Source organism: Mus caroli, unplaced genomic scaffold (assembly GCF_978045245.1).
Source record: "Mus caroli unplaced genomic scaffold, Mus_caroli_1 scaffold_4, whole genome shotgun sequence".
Classification (NCBI taxonomy): domain Eukaryota; kingdom Metazoa; phylum Chordata; class Mammalia; order Rodentia; family Muridae; genus Mus; species Mus caroli.
The window spans coordinates 124,798,763-124,818,429 of NW_028227259.1; the positions used below are offsets into that span (position 1 = coordinate 124,798,763).

At 54.7% G+C, this 19,667-nt stretch overlaps 2 protein-coding genes across 4 annotated transcripts; one reads left to right on the top strand and one right to left on the bottom strand.

The window, feature by feature from the left end:
- Nucleotides 1-689: 689 nt before the first annotated feature.
- Rita1 (RBPJ interacting and tubulin associated 1) lies at nt 690-4,303 on the bottom strand. Of its 3 annotated transcripts, none has more exons than XM_029476982.2 (4): nt 3,990-4,303; nt 3,670-3,786; nt 3,061-3,412; nt 690-1,590 (listed from the first exon to the last, which is right to left on the bottom strand). In XM_029476982.2, exons 3-4 carry the CDS (start codon nt 3,327-3,329, stop codon nt 1,098-1,100), a joined length of 762 nt encoding a protein of 253 aa, XP_029332842.1. In that variant the 5' UTR covers nt 3,330-3,412; nt 3,670-3,786; nt 3,990-4,303; the 3' UTR covers nt 690-1,097. The 3 variants fall into 3 exon arrangements, with proteins under 3 accessions (XP_029332842.1, XP_029332841.1, XP_021019133.1); XM_029476981.2 differs by having other exon boundaries at nt 3,663-3,786; XM_021163474.3 differs by lacking the exon at nt 3,670-3,786.
- Nucleotides 4,304-4,810: 507 nt separating this feature from the next.
- Nucleotides 4,811-19,603, top strand: Ddx54 (DEAD-box helicase 54). The gene is made up of 20 exons (XM_021163297.3): nt 4,811-5,009; nt 8,810-8,939; nt 9,997-10,067; nt 10,477-10,665; nt 10,753-10,802; nt 11,483-11,524; nt 11,642-11,737; nt 12,130-12,251; nt 12,350-12,411; nt 12,505-12,636; nt 13,493-13,703; nt 15,074-15,208; nt 15,472-15,702; nt 15,786-15,859; nt 16,437-16,637; nt 17,727-17,869; nt 17,951-18,064; nt 18,446-18,550; nt 18,829-18,944; nt 19,055-19,603. Exons 1-20 carry the CDS (start codon nt 4,839-4,841, stop codon nt 19,285-19,287), a joined length of 2,628 nt encoding a protein of 875 aa, XP_021018956.1. The 5' UTR covers nt 4,811-4,838; the 3' UTR covers nt 19,288-19,603.
- Nucleotides 19,604-19,667: the final 64 nt, after the last annotated feature.

A 19,667-nucleotide genomic window follows, 5' to 3' on the forward strand; every position in this document is an offset into this window, starting at 1 on the left:
TTTCTAGCTCGTGTCTTCTTAACATGGAAGGACGGGACAGACAAACAGGAGGGAAACCAACCAATTCTTCATGAAAGTTCTAGAAGTTTCAATACCCTACATGGCTAAAGCACAAAGCATGTCTGTCCAGGCATGGCTGGGTCCCTGGGCCTGGCTACCCCTAGACGGGGGTGAGATGCCCACTGGTCTCTCTGGAATGTTAGGGAGGGAGGGGACAAGGAGAGGCTCAAGGTCCTAGGCCCATCATCCAAGGAAGGATGCAGGACCTTGGGTGAAGCTTGAGGCCCAGGGGCCCCTGCAGCCTGCGGGCAGTGCTGAGCACCCAGGGGTCTCTCTACTCGGCTCATCACTGAGCCCTGTTGTTTTGTTGGGCTGGGGGGTTGCTGGTGACTGAATCCAGGGGCCATTCACATATGCTAGGCAAACACTCTACCACGAGCTATATCCCCACTGCCCAACAAGACAATTGCTAGCCAAGGACTCTTACTATGTCCCAGGGTGGACAAGAACCACCCACAAACCTATGTGTGTAGAGTTGATGGACCGGGCCCTCAGCAGTCACTGACGTTTCTGTCACATCTAATCACATCCTCTGATCACCTGCTGTCTAGTTCACCCCTATTGAGGCCGACGGAGACCTTTACTCAAGGGGGAAAAGTAACACACTACCGGTTTTAGTGATCCAAATTCATTTAATACGTGGAATAAATACATGAATACTAAAATAATGTCTTCCCATGTCCCACCCCCTTGGGTCTATGCGCAGCCCAGGACACTTCCTTAGAGTCTCCAGATCACTGTAAAAAACATAATCCTTTCCAGGGAGCTGGGTGGGGCTTGGCACTGATGCAGAAGGCGGCTGAGACACGGCTAGAGAGACGACATCTCAAGGACCCCAAACACCCTGCAGAGAAGGCTGGGGGCATCCTGAGCTTGTGGGGACTAGGACAATATGGCCCATCCTCACCGTGGCGCCCCGTGGAGGCTTTTCCAGCATCTGGTGGCCCTGGGGACCATCGTCTCTATAGGACCCCACCTGAGTTTGAGTCCTGAGTTTGAGTCCTGGCTTTGGGCCAAAAGCATCCCTGGTGAGAATCTCACTTCCAAGGAGGCTTTGGCTTGGGAGGACAGGCCCCTCGCCGAGGGGTAGCTGGCCCTGAAACACTACCTGAGCATGCCTTGGGAGTGACCAGGGAACTCTGGACAGTCGCCCCTGATGTGCTAGGCCGGGGACTCCAAGGCCCATTGGTCTGGGGGGCACTGGAAGCTGGATGACCGGTGCTGGGGACAGTTAAGTGGGTGAGTGAATGGGACTGCCTCTGTCCCAGAGAGTGGGGAACACCCAACCCATCCTGGGATGACATCTGGGAGCCTGCAGTCACTCTGGGCTCTGTCCTGGAGGGTCCAGCTGGGTGAATGGCTCGCAGAGGGGTCTCCCTGGGGCAAGGTGTGTGGCTGCCCCTAGGGGTGGCTGGTGGGGTCCAGAAAAGGGTCCGGAGCTTGGCAGCATCCCCCACGGCCATCCGAGACCCCTCCTTGCTAGTGCCAAACAGTGACTCATCGCAGTAGGATGGGGCGTGGCCAATCAGCCTGGAAAAGGGAAGGGCACTGTGACCGGTGGTGGCAATGATCCTAAAGCCCTCTGCAACTTCACTTCCCATGAGAAAGTGAGGCAGCAGAGCCTGCCTGGTACCCACAAATAAGCCTGACATTCTTTAATACAATGGCAGGTATCGGTCCAAAGCAGCTCGGGGCTTCCCACTCTCTGCACCTGGAGACAAAAGGACAGATGACAGACCCCTTCCTGAATCTGCTCAGCTCCAGATTAATGGGAGTGATTAGGCCCATTAAGTGCCACATAAACAGAAGTAGCAGACACTGTTGCTTAGGGACAGCAAAAAGCTCCACAGGAGTGTGGGCCAGCGAGATGGCTCAGTGGGTAAGGGTGCTTGTGGCCAAGACTGGCAACCTGCAGCCTGAGTTTGATCCTCCAGATGCACGAGGTAGAAGGAAAGAACTGACTCCAACAAGTCGTCCTTTGGCCTTTACCAGTGCACGTCCCTCCCATCCAAAAACAACCAAATATAAATGTACTTTTCCAAAAAAGTCTATATGAGCTCAGCAGAAATACATTATTTTTGCTTGAATAGTTCCCCTCCTCCCCAGAATCTCCTTTAATAAATTTTTATGGGGCTGGTGAGATGGCTCAATGGGTAAGAGCACCAACTGCTCTTCCACAGGTCCTGAGTTCAAATCCCAGCAACCACATGGTGGCTCACAACCACCCGTAATGAGATCTGACACCCTCTTCTGGTGCTGTCTGAAGACAGTTACAGTATACTTATGTACAATAATAAATAAATCTTTGGGCCGGAGCAACCAGGGCTGAGAGAGTGGGACCGACCAGAGAAAACAGGGTTGGTCCAAGTGAGCGGGGCCGACTGGAGCAAGCAGAGGTCCAGGTCCTAAATTCAATTCCCAACAACCACATGAAAGCTCACAACCATCTGTACAGCTACAGTGTACTCATATACATAAAATAAAATAAATCTTAAAAAAAAAAAAAGAACCAAGGCGCTTGGCCATAGCCACACAACAGGTCCCTAACAAGCTGTTCCAGGAGACCTGACGGCTACTCTGGTGGTCAGTTTCAATTGTTACCTTGGCAGGATCTGGGATCACCAGGAAGGAGAGTGGCAGAGAGCAATCAGCTATGTCAGGCTGGCCCGCTGCCATGCCTATGATAGACCTTCCCCTTAGTACTAGTGTTTTACCTGCACATGCCTGGGTTGTCGGGGGGGGGGGGGCGCGGGGGGGGGAGGGGGTCAGATGCCCTGGGACTGAATAAAAGCAAGAGAGTGTGTTGAGCATGCAATGTGACCAACCATCTCCGCCCCACACTGCTGCGACTTCTTATAACCAAGGAGAGCAACTCAAACCATGCGCCAGAATAAACCCTTTCTTGCCCAAGTTCCTTCTGCCAAGAGTATTTTATCACAGCAACCAGGAAAGGGACCAAGACAGCCACCCTTAATACAGGAGTGCACCCCCCCACCTTACCTGTATTTGTTTTTCTTCCTTGGTGTGAGGTTTGGGGTGCTGCCCCTGGAAGAGGGGGACTCACAGTCTCTCTTGGCCAGAGAGCCCTTCGGTGGTCCTGGGCCTACTCCTCTGGAACGGTTACAATTCTGCACCCAGGGTGGGTCAAAGTCTGGTTGAGCAGGCCTGGTTCCTGCTGGGCTGCCAAACAGGGTCTCATCCACATAGGATGCCCTGGCCTTGACCCTGTAGCTGGTGGGGCTGCGGTGCTGAAGGTGGAGGGCTTTCATTCCGCTGCTGGGCCGGTGCCACCGGGGTCTTCACGTTGCCCAGTGGGTGTGGTGTGCCTGACAGACTCAACCTCCAGGGCTCCCTGTGATAGGAGTCAGAATGAGCTATGAGCTCTTCCAAGTAAGAGTAGCAGCTTGGAATAACAAGCCCAAGGGCAAAAAGGGCTTTTTCTTGCTGAGGGAAAGCGACTGGTTTTTCTCAAAGGACTACTGTTGTTCAGTGGGTACCTTGGAAGTGCTTCACTTCCTTGCCCGTCCCCGACACCCAATTTCAGTAGCCCAAGGTGGCCTGAAACTCACTATATTAAACTTTATTATATATCCAAGAATGACCTTTAACCTCGGATTCTCCCGCTTCTACTTCCCACGGAGAACTGCACGATCTCCTGGCGTCTGAGGTGCATGGGTTCGAACCCCGTGCTTTGTGCATGCCGCAGGCTAAAGCAGGCACTCCTGTCTTTTTAGTTGTGAAGACGGGAGAAAATGCCGTCAGCAAATATTTAATGAATAAGTAAATACACAATTACACCCTACAGTGTATGCTCAACAAATATTTATAGTACGACTGCGGGCGTGCAGGGGAATGGCACCAACCAGACAAACTAATTAGGGTGGAAGAGGGAAAGGGGCTCCCAAGCCACTGTCGCCCCCCATTCCTACCTTGTGCAAAGCGCTTTGCAAGCGTGGTGCGTTCCAGTCCTCGCCAACCAGTCTCAAATGAAATCCATTTTCCCCGAGTCCAGCTCAGGCTCCCAACAGCGGAGTAGCAACGCACCGGACAGCTTACAGAGCTAAAAGCGCAGGCGTCACGGGATCTCCATGCCTGGTGCTTTTTCTCCTGGAGCCTCCGGCCAGCAAGCTCCGTCTCCGCCACATTTAAAGCCTCACAGCACAGAATCCGCAAGGGCGCCACAGCGACACGCGCCCACCCGCATCCCTTGCTGGGCAACCGGAGCGACGCCCCGCCCCTGCGCACTGGTACGTCCCTATACCCCGCCCCTGCGCTGATGGTACGTTCCACTGCCTCTTCTGTGCAGCCATTAGGCCCCGCCCCTTGGTAGGGTCAACTCTGCGTAGTTGGTACATTCCTCGAGTTTGTCCACACGTTCAGTTGTTATATACCTCAGGTCCTGCTCTCTTTAAAGTTACCACATCTCTCACAGCTTGGTACTCGCGCAGTTAGTAGGCCCCTTAAGCATCTGTCACGGTTCAGTTGACACATTCCGCCCCCACCAGTTGGTATGTCCCTCAGGCCTCGCCTCTGCCCGGCTGGTACACCACTTAGGCCCCGCCCCCGTTCTGTTGGTTCCTCCTTCTGGCTTCGCCCATTGGTAAAGCCATGTTGACGCTCCGCCCCTGCGAAGTTGGTTGGTTCTCTTAGGCCCGGCCCCGCCCTACGGGTGAAACCTGGATTCCCGACGCCGCTCTTGCGTCTCACAGGCTCCGCCCCCGCGCAGTCGACGCGTTCCGTAGGCCCCGCCCTCTTCCGGGTCTAAGTGCCCGGCCCGCATGGCTGCTGGCAGACGTGTGGGACTTGGCCCGTCGTCGCGTCCCACCATGGCGCCGTGGAAGAAGAAGAGGCTGCGGAAACGCCGAACTGGGGCTTCCCAGGGCCGCGACAGCGACTCGGATGACGGCGAGTTCGAGATCCAGGCGGAGGATGACGCCCGGGCGAGGAAGGTAAGAGCGCGGGGGGGTTCCCTGGTCCGGCTCTCGGCCTGCGCCCTTCCGCTTGTCCGTCTCACTAATCGCGGTCCCTCATTGGGTCCCTTCGCGTGGGGGGCGGGCTTGAGTTTACGCAGCCAATAGAAAGTGCAAGTGCGGAAGGTCCGCCTGAGTTTGGGGCGGTCTTAGATGATAAAATTAAAGGGAAGGCCGGACCACTCTTCTGAGAAGCCGGTTTTAAACTAAACTAGTATTTACGGACTTTTGTCGTGCTCTAGCTATGCCAGGCTCACCAGCAATGTCAGGGAGGACAGCAGGATTGGACCTGGGGATGGTCCGGTTCCAGTTGTATTCATCTGGGGGGATAGGTGTGATCACCAAGTGGGGCAGAAAAACCTACCGTTCATGACGCCCATCGTCTTGTGCATAGCGGGTATATCTGGTTCTCCATTTCTCCTTTCCAGCTCAGTCAATGAGCTGCACTCATTAGGTGGTCAGTAAATGTGCAGAGACAGCTAGAGGCAATGAGAACGCTGGTGTTCATTGGCAAATACAAGAAGGCTGCTCCCGTGGTTCAGACCAAGGGTTTTGCTGAGGCCCAGTCCGGCACAGGCTGGCTGTAGTAAGACATAGTAAACTTTACAAGTCAAAACCCAGCCTGTGGGCTCTGAATGTAGCTTTGTTGGTAGAGCGCTTGCCTGGCGTGTGCAGAGCCCTGGGTTTGAAGGCCATCACCACGTAAAAGCAGGTATTTTGGCACACACCTGTAATCTTAGCTCCCAGGGTAGGAGTGGTGGCGGCAGGTGGATCAGGAGTCCAAGGCCACCCTGAGCTGGTAAGAGCACCACCACCAATTCTTAATATTTTGCTGTACAAAAAAACCCCAAAGGTTTCTCCAACCTGGGAAATACATGCTTATTAAAGGTCTTGTCACACACCTGATGTAAATATGTCTTGGAGAGCAGCCAAGTTCACACTGTACCATTGATCTGGCTTACCCTCCACCAAAAATAAATAAATAAAAATGAAAAAAGCAAGCCGGGCAGCGGTGGCACACACTTTTAATCCCAGCACTTGGGAGGCAGAGGCAGGTGGATTTCTGAGTTCGAGGCCAGCCTGGTCTACAGAGTGAGTTCCAGGATAGCCAGGGCTACACAGAGAAACCCTGTCTCGAAAAACAAAAACAAAAACTAAAAAAACAAAAAGAAAAAAAGAAAAAAAAAAAAAACAGCATCTTTGTGCAGTGCAATGAAACCAGAATATTGCTTTGGTGTTGACTTAGGATCAGTGGGACAGCCTTTTTTCTTTCCTTTTCTTTTTTTTTTTTCCCAAGACAGGGTTTCTCTGTATAGCTCTGGCTGTCCTGGAACTCACTTTGTAGACCAGGCTGGCCTCGAACTCAGAAATCCACCTGCCTCTGCCTCCTGAGTGCTGGGATTAAAGGCGTGCGCCACCACCGCCCAGCGGGGACAGCCTTTTTCGTTCCCCACACCCAACACACACACCTTTAGTTTGGGCTGGGTTAGAGACCAAACCTAGGGCCCTGACTGTGCTAGGCATGTCTGTGTCTTTCAAGTAATCTTGGCTTAATTTGTCTTCAAACATAGGGGGTGTGGAGGGGGATGGAATCCCCAAGCAGGATGCTTAAACTAGTAACAGAAACTCCAATGGGAAAGCAGAACAATTGTATGGAAAATTATTGGCTTTATATTAATTTTATTATTTTTTATTTTTTTATTTTGGTTTTTTGAGACAGGGTTTCTCTGTGTAGCCCTGGCTGTCCTGGCACTCACTTTGTAGACCAGGCTGGCCTCGAACTCAGAAATCCGCCTGCCTCTGCCTCCCAAGTGCTGGGATTAAAGGCATGCGCCACCACCGCCCAGCGGGTTTGATCTCTTGATCCTCCTGCTTCCATGGGGCTGGGATGACTGATGGGCGCCACTACGTTTCTTCCAGAGACCCACAAGAAGTTATACAATTCACCTCTCTCATTAGAATCTAAAAGGTACCTGATGAGTGTCATCAAAAGGAGTCTAGGGAAGGAACTGGCTCTGGGGCCACCCACCTGCCATTTCAACTCTCAGAAGGCAAGAGGGTTGGGGGTTCAGAGGACCAGCCTGGGCACAGGAAACCCTGTCTGGAAAAGACCAAAAACGAAACAGAAAAGTTATACAAAGACACATAAAACATGTTTTGTTTTTAAAGATTTATTTGTTTTATGGATGTGAGGACACTGTAGCTGTATAGATGGTTGTGAGCCACCATGTGGTTGTTGGGAATTGAATTTTAGGACCTCTGCTCACTCCAGTCAACCCTGCTCACTCTGGTTGGCCCCGCTTGCTTCAGTTAACTCCACTGGCTCAGTCCCTGCTCTCTGTGGCCCAAAGATTTATTTATTTATTATATATAAGTACACAGTAGCTGTCTTCAGACAGTGCCAGAAGAGGGCTCCAGATCTCATTACGAGTAGTTGTGAGCCACCAGGTGGTTGCTAGGATTTGAACTCGGGACCTTTGGAAGAGCAGTCAGTGTTACCTACTGAGCCATCTCGCCTGCCCTGAAACATGTTATTTTTAAGCCAGAAAACAGATTGAGAAGTGAGAGAGGTGGCCCAGGAGGTAGAAACACCCGCCTGTTAAACCCGATGGCCTGATTTGATCCCTGGAACTTGCCTTACAAAGCTGGATATAAAAGCAGATCCAGGGGCTGGTGAGATGGCTCAGTGGGTAAGAGCACCCGACTGCTCTTCCGAAGGTCCAGAGTTCAAATCCCAGCAACCACATGGTGGCTCACAACCATCCGCAACGAGATCTGGTGCCCTCTTCTGGAATGTCTGAAGACAGCTACAGTGTACTTACATATAATAATAAATAAATAAATCTTTAAAAAAAAAAAAAAAAAGCAGATCCGGACTCAGTTCACCCAGTTCCAAGGGATCCACTGCCCTCTTGTGGTCTCCTTGGGTACTACACACACGTGGTGCCTATAATATCTGCAGGCAAAACATCTGTACATTTAAAAAGATGGATACCACCGCATCTGCAACCCCAACCTCCCTAGGGTGGAGATGGAAAGTGGAGACAGGAGAATTTCTGAGAAGCTCACAGGCCAACCATCCTGGAGTGCACCAACGGCAGAAATGATGGACCCCACTTAACCAGGGTGGAGAGATAGAGCTGAGTCTTAAAAGTTGGCTATGGCCACCGCACACTCGGGCCTCCACGCACACTGCGGTTCCCACGCACGTGTGCATGCACACTGCAGTAGTGATGCATTTTTAAAGGACAGCATGGAAGCGTGGAAGATAGCGGCACTGTGTTTAGTGAGCACTCTATTGAAGGAAATGGTCTGTGTCTGTGTTGGTCAGCATAGTAGCCACCAAACGCGGCATCTTAAATATCTGTGTTCTGTTTACACCACCAGATCCCTGGTATTTAGCTACAGAACCTGGGTTCGTCTTATATTTATAGCTACATGGCGGTAGGCTTAGCATCTCTTCTCAGATGGATGAAATAATGAACTAATTTCAAAATGAAAATGAGAAAGGAATAGAAATACGCCAGGTACAGGTCTGTGATTGCAGCTGCATAAGAGACTGAGGCAGAGGATTACAGGTTTAGGGCCAACTTTGGGCTACGTGTGGAATTCAGGAAGCCCAGCTTCAAGCCCCAGAGCCTCTCTGTAGAACTAACCTGCGCCTCTGCCCCAGTCTGGTCCAAGGGGAACTCATCAGAGTTGCCAAACTTCCAGGCCTCCCACCCTCGTGGTCCATCAGAGCTCTGGAGTGAACCCATCTCTCTGCTCCTTCCCAACAGCTGGGCCCTGGCAGAGCCTTGCCCTCATTTCCTACCTCAGAGTGCGTATCAGATGTGGAGCCCGACACCCGGGAGATGGTGCGAGCCCAGAACAAGAAAAAGAAGAAGTCTGGAGGCTTCCAGTCCATGGGTGGGTAAACAGGCTGGGTAGCCAGGGCCACGGGGGTGGAGGGGGTCTCATTGTGCTGTCTCCACTTAGCCACTGATGTCTACCTTAGGCCTGGCAGTGTGGTAGGTGCCAAGTCGCCTAGGGCAGTACAGACAGTCTTCCAAGGCAGGCCTGGAAAGGGGTCACCCCTGCAGCAGGCACAGGAGGTGGCAGAGGGCAGCTGTGGGTGATGCAGTGGTGTCAGGACGCTTGTGTGAAAAGTGCAGCTCAAGTGTTCTGCTCTTGACTGACCAGTAGCTGCCAGGGCAAGAACGGAGACACCCACTGAATGCCTTTTAATAGCAATACAAAGGAGCTAGATATGGTGGTGTGTGCCAAGGCTACATCATAAAACCCTGTCTCACAACAAAACAAAAAATACCTGCAGCCCATGGGACAGACAGAAGCTTATCTACAATATATAAAGAGTTCTTACAAATCAATAGGAAAAGGACAAAAGCCCTGGGAGAATGGAGTAAAGAAACCGAGTAGTTGACTCACAGAAGTGATGTAGATGGCTGTTTAGATCAAGAGCACAGTGCTAGCTCTTGATAATGAGGGGATCAAGCAGAGACGGACATGGGGCCATGGCAGAGATGAAAGATTGACCAGGCAACAGGTAAAACTGTTTACTGGTCTTTGGGCCTTGTGTTGGCTCCCAGCTCCTCGGTCCAGGTCTGTTTGATCCCCAAGGGCCACTCCTACCCACACTGGCCCCCATTTCCCAACACCCATCCCTATCACACCTGTTAGAGTGGCCCAAGCCTGTGATCCCAGCACTCCTCTGGGCAGAGGCAGAGACCATAAGTTCAAGGCCAGTGTTGAACACATAAGCAAGGCCCTTTTCTTAGACTGAAAAATTGACGTGAGCAAATTCTAGCAGCGGTCCGGCAGGGCATCCCTGCCTCAGTTGAGTGTCTTCTATTCCTTTAGTTTTGTGTTTTCTGTTTCTCTCTGTGTGTTGGCGGACAGCGTAGTCCTTTGTCTTGTAATGCCTGGTGGCTGCTGTGGGCCCTGACTACTCCCTTGTCTTTTCCAGGCCTGAGTTACCCTGTGTTCAAGGGGATCATGAAAAAGGGCTACAAGGTGCCGACACCCATCCAGAGGAAGGTAAGGAACTAGATACCAGCCGTGAACAAGTGGCTGCATGACAGCTCTTGCTGGACCCAGCTGTCACCTTGCTTGTCGCCTTGTGTGGCTGAAGCTCCACATGGCTTAGCCATTTCATGGGGGGGCGGGGGGGGGGTGGAGGTTGGGCCCAGCAGAGCTGGGGTTTGACTGTGGCTCTCTGCCTCTTGCCATGCCGAGCCTGCCCAGGTAGCACACAAGCACCCCATGATCACCCATCACGCTGGCTGCATGGGAGACAAGGTGGAGACCCAACTTGGGAGGCAGAGCCTCCTAGCACAGGAGTCAAGGATGCTTATTCCTGGAGGTGTGCTGACAGGCCTGTGGCTTACCTGTGCCCCAGCCATGCAGGGGCCAGAGCTGACAGTGCCTCCATCGTTATATCTGACAGACCATCCCCATGATCTTGGACGGTAAGGATGTGGTGGCCATGGCCCGGACGGGCAGTGGCAAGACGGCCTGCTTCCTCCTCCCGATGTTTGAGCGGCTGAAGGCACGCAGTGCACAGACGGGGGCTCGGGCCCTCATCCTCTCACCCACCCGGGAGCTGGCCCTGCAGACCATGAAGTTCACTAAAGAGGTATGCACGCAGAACTGGGCCTGGTGGGAAGGCTGAGGCAGCTGGCCCTCACCTGCCTTTGATCCCTCTGTCTCCCTCTCTCCACAGCTAGGCAAGTTCACCGGCCTCAAGACTGCCTTGATCCTGGGTGGAGACAAGTAAGGATTCCTTACCAGGAATCCCAGCTTCCCTCTGCAGCCACGCCCCTGTGCCTGAGGGTTCCCTTTGTGGGCCACAGCTGCTAGTCAGTAACAGCAGCTTCTCTGTGTGTTCAGACAAGCTGGCTAGGGGTTCGCGTGGTGGAAGCTGGGACAGGGGCAGAGGGACCCATTGGCTTGCAGTGTTAGGTCAGGGAGTTTGATGAGACTTTGGTTGTATAGGATATGCCACTCTCTGGGTGCTGAGGCTGCGGTTAGTCTGCCCTGCTTCCCTGTCCTGGCTTCTACTAGGGGCTGTAGTCTGTGATTGTCAGACAGCTGAGCCTCCCCAAGCTACGTGGAGCCAGGATCCCCACTTCTACAGCTGCACCAGGGACTCATAAGAACAGACACTTAGCCTTAGGGGAATTAGGGTTCTAGGTGAAGCTGGTAATTGCAAGCTGAGTCACTAGGCGGCGCTGTGTGTTGGCGGCACTTTGCTGGTGAGGAGTCTAAGGTTCTCCCTTGTTTCTCAGTGGGGGCAGGGCCTTGACTGGGTGTCTCACAGTAAGCATTTTTCACTTCCATACCTATAGTGTGTGTTCCATGGCGAACTGTGGGGTTGCTTGGCTGTGGGGGAGGGGAGGGGAGGGACAGATTCAAAAGCACTGTTTCTCAGGCCGCCCTTGCTTTTCCCCTAGAATGGAAGACCAGTTTGCAGCCTTGCACGAGAACCCTGACATGTGAGTTTGTTGATGGGCGTGATGCTCTGGGGTCCCTTCCCAGAGAGTGGCGTGGAAGGTGTTGCGGGCTGTGGTGGTCCCAGGCCTGGAGTGACCTGGCCTGTGTATTGCTTCCAGAATCATCGCCACCCCTGGGCGTCTGGTGCATGTGGCTGTGGAGATGAACTTGAAGCTGCAGAGTGTGGAGTATGTGGTGTTCGATGAAGCAGACAGGTGAGGCCAGGGGTATACCCCACCCCCAACCCTGAGCAACAGTCAAGGTTGTCCCCAGAGCTCGGGAAGCAAAGAAGAGGGAGGTCACAGGAGACTAGGTCTGCCCAGGAGACGTGAATGTATGTTTGAGTAGTCCCATCCCTGGGCATCTGCTCATCATTGTAAGTTTATGACTTAGTGCTGAAAAGAACGTTACATCCCATGCTGGCTGTGGGCAGTAGAGGGTTCACTGAGGATGCGTGAGGCTCGTTCATTCCCCTACAGCGGAGAAACAGACACAGGAAGATTCACAGTGCCACGTGGCCGGGGTTCTAAAGTGAGGGGAGCCAGGGTTCAAAGCTCTTTAGGGTAGGAGCCTACCATTGAGCCTCCCTGCCCGCCGTTCCCTGCAGGCTCTTTGAAATGGGCTTTGCTGAGCAGCTACAGGAGATCATAGGCCGCCTTCCTGGGGGCCACCAGACGGTGCTGTTCTCAGCCACACTGCCTAAGCTGCTGGTGGAATTTGCACGGGCAGGTGAGCCAGTGAGTGGGGCGTGGTGCTGGACTCGGGGTGGAGGGTGGGGTCTGCCCCTTCATGACCCCTGCAATCCCACCCCCCCCGCACCCCAACAGGCCTCACAGAGCCCGTGCTCATCCGCCTGGACGTGGATGCCAAGCTTAATGAGCAGCTCAAGGTGAGGCAGTGTTGGGCTCCTTCCTCAAGCTAGTGGCAGGGCAGAGTCTGCCAGTCCATGGCCAGGAGCCCACATCCCTCCCTCTCCCCACAGACCTCCTTCCTCCTTGTGCGCGAAGACACCAAGGCTGCCGTGCTCCTCTACCTGCTGCAGAACGTTGTTCGGCCCCAGGACCAGACTGTGGTGTTTGTAGCCACAAAGCACCATGCGGAGTACCTCACAGAGGTGAGCCTGGGCTCTGGGGGATGGAGAAACCCATGGGCTCTCAAACCAACTTCATCCAGCACCCAGAGTTGCACTTCCAAGGGAGGCCACCAGAGGGCAGTAATAGAGCGCCCATGAGCCTGGGTGGGGCTTTTCCCACACACTGACATCAGCAGACACTGGTGAACTGTCAATGCAGTTGTGAGGGTGCAGCCCCTGTCAGCCCACCTAAGTTGGTTTTGGCCTGTCTGGCTTTCTGTCCCAATCATCTGCAGTAACTCCTAGTGGACCTGGATTTTTGGGGGGTGAATTTCCAGTTTGTGCCATGCCTGACACCTAAGCATAAAGCTAGCGTGTTAGCGGGGTGGTGTGCCCTTGGCCTTCTCTGTACATTCACACCTGTGTGACCCGCAGCTAGATGCTTGCATCTGGGGAGTGCCAGCAGCCTGGAAGGCTGGGGGAGGGGCTGCCTAGCCACTGTCTCGCCCCAGTAGGCACACCTGGGCACTGTTGAGGGCACGGGTGCCTGAGTCTCATTTACCCGGCATGTTAACGGCGCCTTCCTCCCCTGAGCGTCGGAGACTAAAATAGTAACTCGGAGAGAGCGGTTGGTGCTCTCAGGGGCTTCCTGTGTCTAAGGCTTGTTCCTCAATGGTGCATTAACCACGTAGTCCTGTGAGGCACAGAGAGACTGAGTAATTGGCCCGTGGTCACACAGGATCCAGCAGCCTTGCAGAGGCTAGGTTAGGTAGGAGCTGCTTTGATGCTGACGCAGGGAGCAGTGTTCAGACCCAGAGTACCCGAGCCTGGGCCCAGCCTCCAGCCCTTGCTCCTTCCTGCAAGCTTCCCCCACCCTCACCGCCTTTCCTCTGCACAGTTGCTGACGGGCCAGGGCGTGAGTTGCGCCCACATCTACAGTGCCTTGGACCAGACGGCCCGCAAGATCAACTTGGCCAAGTTCACACACAACAAATGTTCCACCCTCATCGTGACTGACCTGGCCGCCCGGGGCCTGGACATCCCACTGCTGGACAACGTCATCAACTACAGCTTCCCTGCCAAGGGCAAGCTCTTCCTGCACCGAGTAGGTGAGGCGCCTGGCTGCACTGGGGGCCTTGGGGGCGGGCAGGGGGAGGGGTGCTGTACTGTGCTGGCTGCTGGGAATTTGGGGAAACTGAGGCCTTAAGTAATGTCCCTTGGGTGGATTCTGACAGGTAGCCTCAGCTCCCAGAGCTTCCTTTCTTTCGGTGTTGGGAACAGAACCCATGGTGTCGCTCAGGCTGGGAAAACTGACACAGACCAAGTCGTGTGCTTTGTTCATGAATGCAGGCAGATTAAAGTGTGCATGGGAGAAAGGCCGGGCACGGGGCTTCATAGAGTTGTTCTCTGTGTGACTGAGTGTGATTGAATTCATATGCACATCTGCCGGGCAGAGGAGGGGCAGCCACTGGGCGTTAGTGTCCTGATACTTCACTGTAAGGCCCGCAGGAGCCCCTGACCATGAGGCCCAGATCCTGACTTGGCTGGTGGCTGCCTGCTGTCTCCAAGTCTCCATTGCTCTCTGAACAGCTGGCTCCCCCATCTGGGGAGTTTCCAGAGCTACTAGGGGGAATTCCTCAGGTGCCACATGACAGGCCACTCCCTCTGAAACCTGCAAATGAGGGGAGGCATGGGAAAAAGCTGGGTGTGGCAGGACTTGTCTGTGGTCAGAGCACTTAGGATGCTGAAGCAGGAGGATCAGGAGTTTGAGGCCAGCCAAGGCTATATAGACTCTGTCACAAACAGTAAGCCTAGCTGAAGTGTGATACCTGCCATTCACTCCAGACCCTGCTGGGGTCCTGTTGGGTTGTTCCCTACCAGCTGCTGCTGTTCAAGACTCTAACATGTACATGTGTTTTCACTTACTGTGACGTCCTTCTTCATGGGTGGCACATCTTCAGTAAAGGGCCCCAGTGGTGACTATTTTTACATGATGCACTATACCATCTTTGTTGTTGCTAATTCAGTCTACAGTGTTAAGTGGAAAGTTCCACTGGGAATATGTAAATGAGCAGGCCTGGCTGTGTGCCAGTAAAACTTTATTGTTCAAACAAGTGGTGGGCCAGGTGGAACTTCCCCTGTCCTGGCTCTGTGACTCCCTGGTGGTCATCGGCTTGTTGACCCGTCAGCCCTCTGACCTGACACCTTTCAGGAGTTCTGGCCCAAATCTTTTTTGCTGAGAATTTGCAGTCTTAATTAATCCTTGGGGGAAAAATATTCCCAAAGTGGCAGTGCCCAGGACTTTGAGTCCTGGTCACAAGAGGTACTTGTCCTGCTTTTGATCACTCTACCAACCATTGCCCACCCCTGACCACCTACCCTGTAGGTGGGGACAGCAGTTCAGGAAAGGCCCTGGCCTAGCTTTAGCCCTCAGGGAGTTGGGGTCCCTTGGCTGAAACTCAACTTTTCCCCCCTACAGGCCGTGTGGCCCGAGCAGGCCGAAGTGGCACAGCCTATTCCTTGGTGGCCCCAGACGAGGTCCCCTACCTGCTTGACCTACACCTGTTCCTGGGCCGCTCTGTCACCCTGGCCCGTCCTCATGAGGAGCCTTCAGGTGAGGCAAGGCTGGACAGGGCTTGGGTCCCCATGGACCATGGAGATCATGAGCAGACTGGGGTGCAGTGGTCTGGCTTCAGGAGATGTCTGCTGGGTCTGACCGTACGGCCTGGGGTGCTGAGGCTACCCTTGGGCTATTGTTGCCAGAGTGGGGGATTCTGGTTGTGCATAACACTCTTGCCTGTATCTGTTGCCCTGGAGTCTGTAGGCCATGAGAGATAGACTGTAGGCTGACTCCTCAGTGTGCCCTGTCGCTGGCAGGTGCGGTTGGCAGGGACGGAGTGCTGGGTCGCGTGCCCCAGAGTGTAGTGGATGATGAGGACAGCAGCCTGCAGACCGCCATGGGGGCATCCCTGGACCTTCAGGGCCTGCACCGCGTGGCCAACAACGCTCAGCAGCAGTACGTGCGCTCACGGCCAGCGCCCTCGCCTGAGTCCATCAAGAGAGCCAAGGAGCTGGACCTGGCAGAGCTGGGCTTGCACCCGCTCTTCAGTAAGTTGGGCAGGGTGGAAGAGGTGAGGGTGGACTGGCCCTTCCAAACCCAGCCTGGCCTTACACACTTCCTGCCCCTGCAGGCTCATGCTTTGAGGAGGGAGAGCTCCAACGCCTGAAGCTGGTGGACAGCATCAAGAACTATCGCACGCGCACAGTGAGTGGACCCAGAGCCACTCTGGAAGGGGGTGGAAGGGGACGGACGTTCTTATGGGCACGAAGCTTCCTCACATGATATGATGGTCCTCTTGTCCACTCATAGGCCCCTTACCCCTTGATCTGAAGCACTCCTGTGACCCATGGCAGGCCACCACTTCCCACCACTCAAAGATGGATTGAATCCCCTGTGGGATGTGGTGTGTTCTCTGCCATCCATCCCCACCCCAGCCTTGAGTCTCCCTTACCTGTTCATTCCTCCTGAGAAGCCATGGCAGGCATGGAGAGCTCAAACGCGTGGCCAGTGGCAAAAAGAGAGTGTCACGGGTAAACTAGTAACCATTGGTTCCAAGCCCAGTGCCCTCAGTTTGAGGTCCGGGTTCTGGCTTTTCCTGGCCGTGTGGCCTTGGCAAGACACCCACTTTCTCTGGGACTAGCTCTTAATTGTGTGTAGCTGATATCTAGGGTCTCACCTCCCACAGTGAAGACTTGAGGAGCACGCATACAGGTCACAGCTGGCTTAGGGTAGGGCTGGGGATAGGTGGGTATTAGTTGATAAATGTGGCGTCCTTTTATAGACCATCTTTGAGATCAATGCCTCCAGCAAGGACCCAAGCAGCCAAATGATGCGTGCCAAGCGGCAGAGGGACCGGAAAGCTGTTGCCAGTTTCCAGCAGCGGCGCCAGGAAAGGCAGGAAGGCCCAGCTGACCCAGCCCCCCAGAGGGAGCTGCCTCAGGAGGAGGAAGAGGAGGACGATGACATGGTTGAGACTGTAGAGGTGCGGGCTGCAGGGGCAGCTGGTGCTGGGGACACACAGCTGGATCCCAGAAGCCCACGGGACAGGCAGTGGTGCAGCCCCATCTCCCCATGCAGTCTGTGAAAGTGGGGCACCTTCTCAGTCTGCACAAGGGGGGGCGGTATGGAGACGAAGGCAGGAGGACAACCACAAGTTCAAAGCCAGCCAAAGCTACAGAGTGGTAGTCTGGGATAACCAAAGAGCTGTCTCAGCAGTTAGAAGTCCATGCCACACTAGCTGTCCCGGCTTACGCCTTTGATACCAGCACTTGGACAGCACAGGCTTTTGCATCTCTGAAAATTCAGGGCCAGCCTGTTAACAGCAAGTCTCCGTACTGAGACACTCTGCTGTGACAGGGGATTGGCGTTCAGTTCCCAGCATCACATTAGATGATCACAACTGCCTGTATCTCCAGTTCAGGGATCCAGCACCCCTGTGTAGGTACACACACACACAGAAAAATCTTAAGAAAAAAGACAGAACCCCTTTCCCAGATGTCATGGCCTGGGCTGTGGCAAAGCGGCTCAGCCTGAGGTCCTGTGGGAGACGTGCCCCTTGGCAAAGCGGCTCAGCCTGAGGTCCTGTGGGAGATGTGCCCCTTGGCAAAGCGGCTCAGCCTGAGGTCCTGTGGGAGACGTGCCCCTTGGCAAAGCGGCTCAGCCTGAGGTCCTGTGGGAGATGTGCCCCTTGGCAAAGCGGCTCAGCCTGAGGTCCTGTGGGAGACGTGCCCCTTGGGGCTGGAGGGTGGTATTGCACCCGCGTGGCAGTGGCCCCTCCTATCTCAGTGAGGCAGGGAGAGTCATGGTCTGAAGGCCCAGCTGCAAAACTCTGGGTGCATCCTATTTGAACAAAAGGAGCCAGCCCCAGGTGTGGTCAGGGCTGGGACTGGGGCCTGGTGGCATATTGCCAGCAGCAGCCCCGCCCCTCCTGCCTGCGCTGCAGGGGTCACTGCGTGCAGGTGAGGACATGGGGAATATACCTTCTGGCAGAAGAAAGGGGAAGTCCTGGCCCCTTGGTTCTAGTGGGCCAGGTTCATGACCACAAGGGTGACACTGGGCCTCTGCTTGCTAGGGTGTCTTCACAGAAGTCGTGGGCCAGAAACGGCTAAGGCCGGGACCCAGCCAAGGAGCCAAGAGGCGGAGGATAGAGACCCGTCAGCGAGACCAGGAGTTTTATGTCCCCTACCGGCCCAAGGATTTCGACAGTGAGCGGGGGTGAGTGTGAGCTTAGGACCCAGCGTCGGGTGGACAGAGGCTCTGGGCCCCATTAATCAAATCTCCCACTTGACCCTGCAGGCTGAGTGTCAGTGGGGCTGGAGGGGCCTTCGAGCAGCAGGTGGCTGGTGCAGTCCTGGACCTGATGGGGGATGAAGCGCAGAACATGAGCCGGGGGCAGCAGCAGCTCAAGTGGTGAGTGACCAGTCCCTGTGCCACCAGGTGTGGCCTTCTGTGTCACCCTTTGACTGCTCAGAGCAAGATGGCGACTCCGTCCCTGGGAGCTGGCCTTTCTCGGTAGCCTCTTACCTGCTATGCCCACAAGAATGCTGATGCCATTCCCCCGACGCACACGGGGCTCGAATGTGTTGTGGGGCTTGAGCTCCGAGTCTCCAACTCCCGTGCTCCTTTTGAGACTTGGGCTGTCCAGGGAAGGTGAAGAGGTGGTGGAGGAACTGAGTGTCCAGTGCAGAGCTGGTGTGGCTGGCTGTTTCCCTTTAATCCTCTACTGACTACACTTGACCCATAAGTGAGGGGACGGGTTCCTCAAAGTAGAAGCTCCCATCTCACTTTCAGGGACCGGAAGAAGAAGCGGTTTGTGGGGCAGTCAGGCCAAGAAGACAAGAAAAAGATCAAGACGGAGAGCGGCCGGTTTATCAGCAGTTCTTATAAGCGGGATCTGTATCCTGAGAGGTTGGGATGCGGAGGGGCAGGGCCAGGTGGCTACCTGCTGCTGCTCCTATAGGAGGGGGCCGGGTCTAGGGGCGGGGCCGGGTGTCATGCTGCTGTCCCTATAGGAGGGGCTGCGCCTGGGGGCGGGGGCAGGTGTCTTGCTGCTGCTCCTATAGGAGGGGGGGCTGCGCTTGTGATGGGACCCAGTGGCTCCCTCAGCATCCCCCTAATAAGGGGCCTTTCTCCAACTTGGGTGCTACTTGTTACTTCCTTAACGAGGCTTTCAGCTACCAGAAGTGGAAGCAGAAGCAGAAAATTGATGACCGGGACTCCGAAGAAGAAGGGCCATCCAACCAGCGAGGCCCTGGGCCCCGCAGAGGTGGAAAGCGAGGTCGTAGTCAAGGTGGGCAGGGCAGGTGGTATGGTGTGAACAGGAAGAAAGTCAGGCACGGTGAGGCACAGGGATAAACACGGGTCCAAGGCTGAGCTCCCCCCAAATCCCTGTGTTGACAGGCACATCCCAGCCCCGAGCTTCCAGTGTACCCGCAGGCCGCATGCGCTCGGAACTCAAGACCAAGGAGCAAATCCTCAAGCAGCGCCGGCAAGCCCAGAAGCAGCGCTTCCTGCAGCGAGGGGGCCTGAAGCAGCTTTCAGCACGCAACCGCCGCCGAGCCCAGGAGCTGCGCCAGGGCGCCTTTGGCCGGGGTGCGCCCTCCAGGAAGGGCAAGATGAGGAAAAGGATGTGAGGAGCCAGATGCAGCCCTGGGGCTTCCTGGTAGCCCCGGGTGTGGACGTCAGGGACATATGTCCATGTGCTGTTGGAAGATCCTTCCACAGGCGCTGCTCTGTGAGGAGCAGTGCCATATGGCCACAGAAAGCAACAGCTGCTTTTGACTGGGATGCATAGGAGTCTAGCTATGCAAAGCAGGCAGACCCAAGTCCTGACCCTGCAAGTCACAGCAGCTTCTGGTTCCACACCTTCAGGGTTCAGAGATCAGGGCCGTGTGGATGCCTCTGACCCAGCATTGAGTTTTAATGTAATAAACTTTACTGCCTCTAGTAGACCAGGAGCGTGGCTTCCTCAGGATGTTGTTGGAAGGTGTCTCAGATGTTGTTGAGGCTGAGA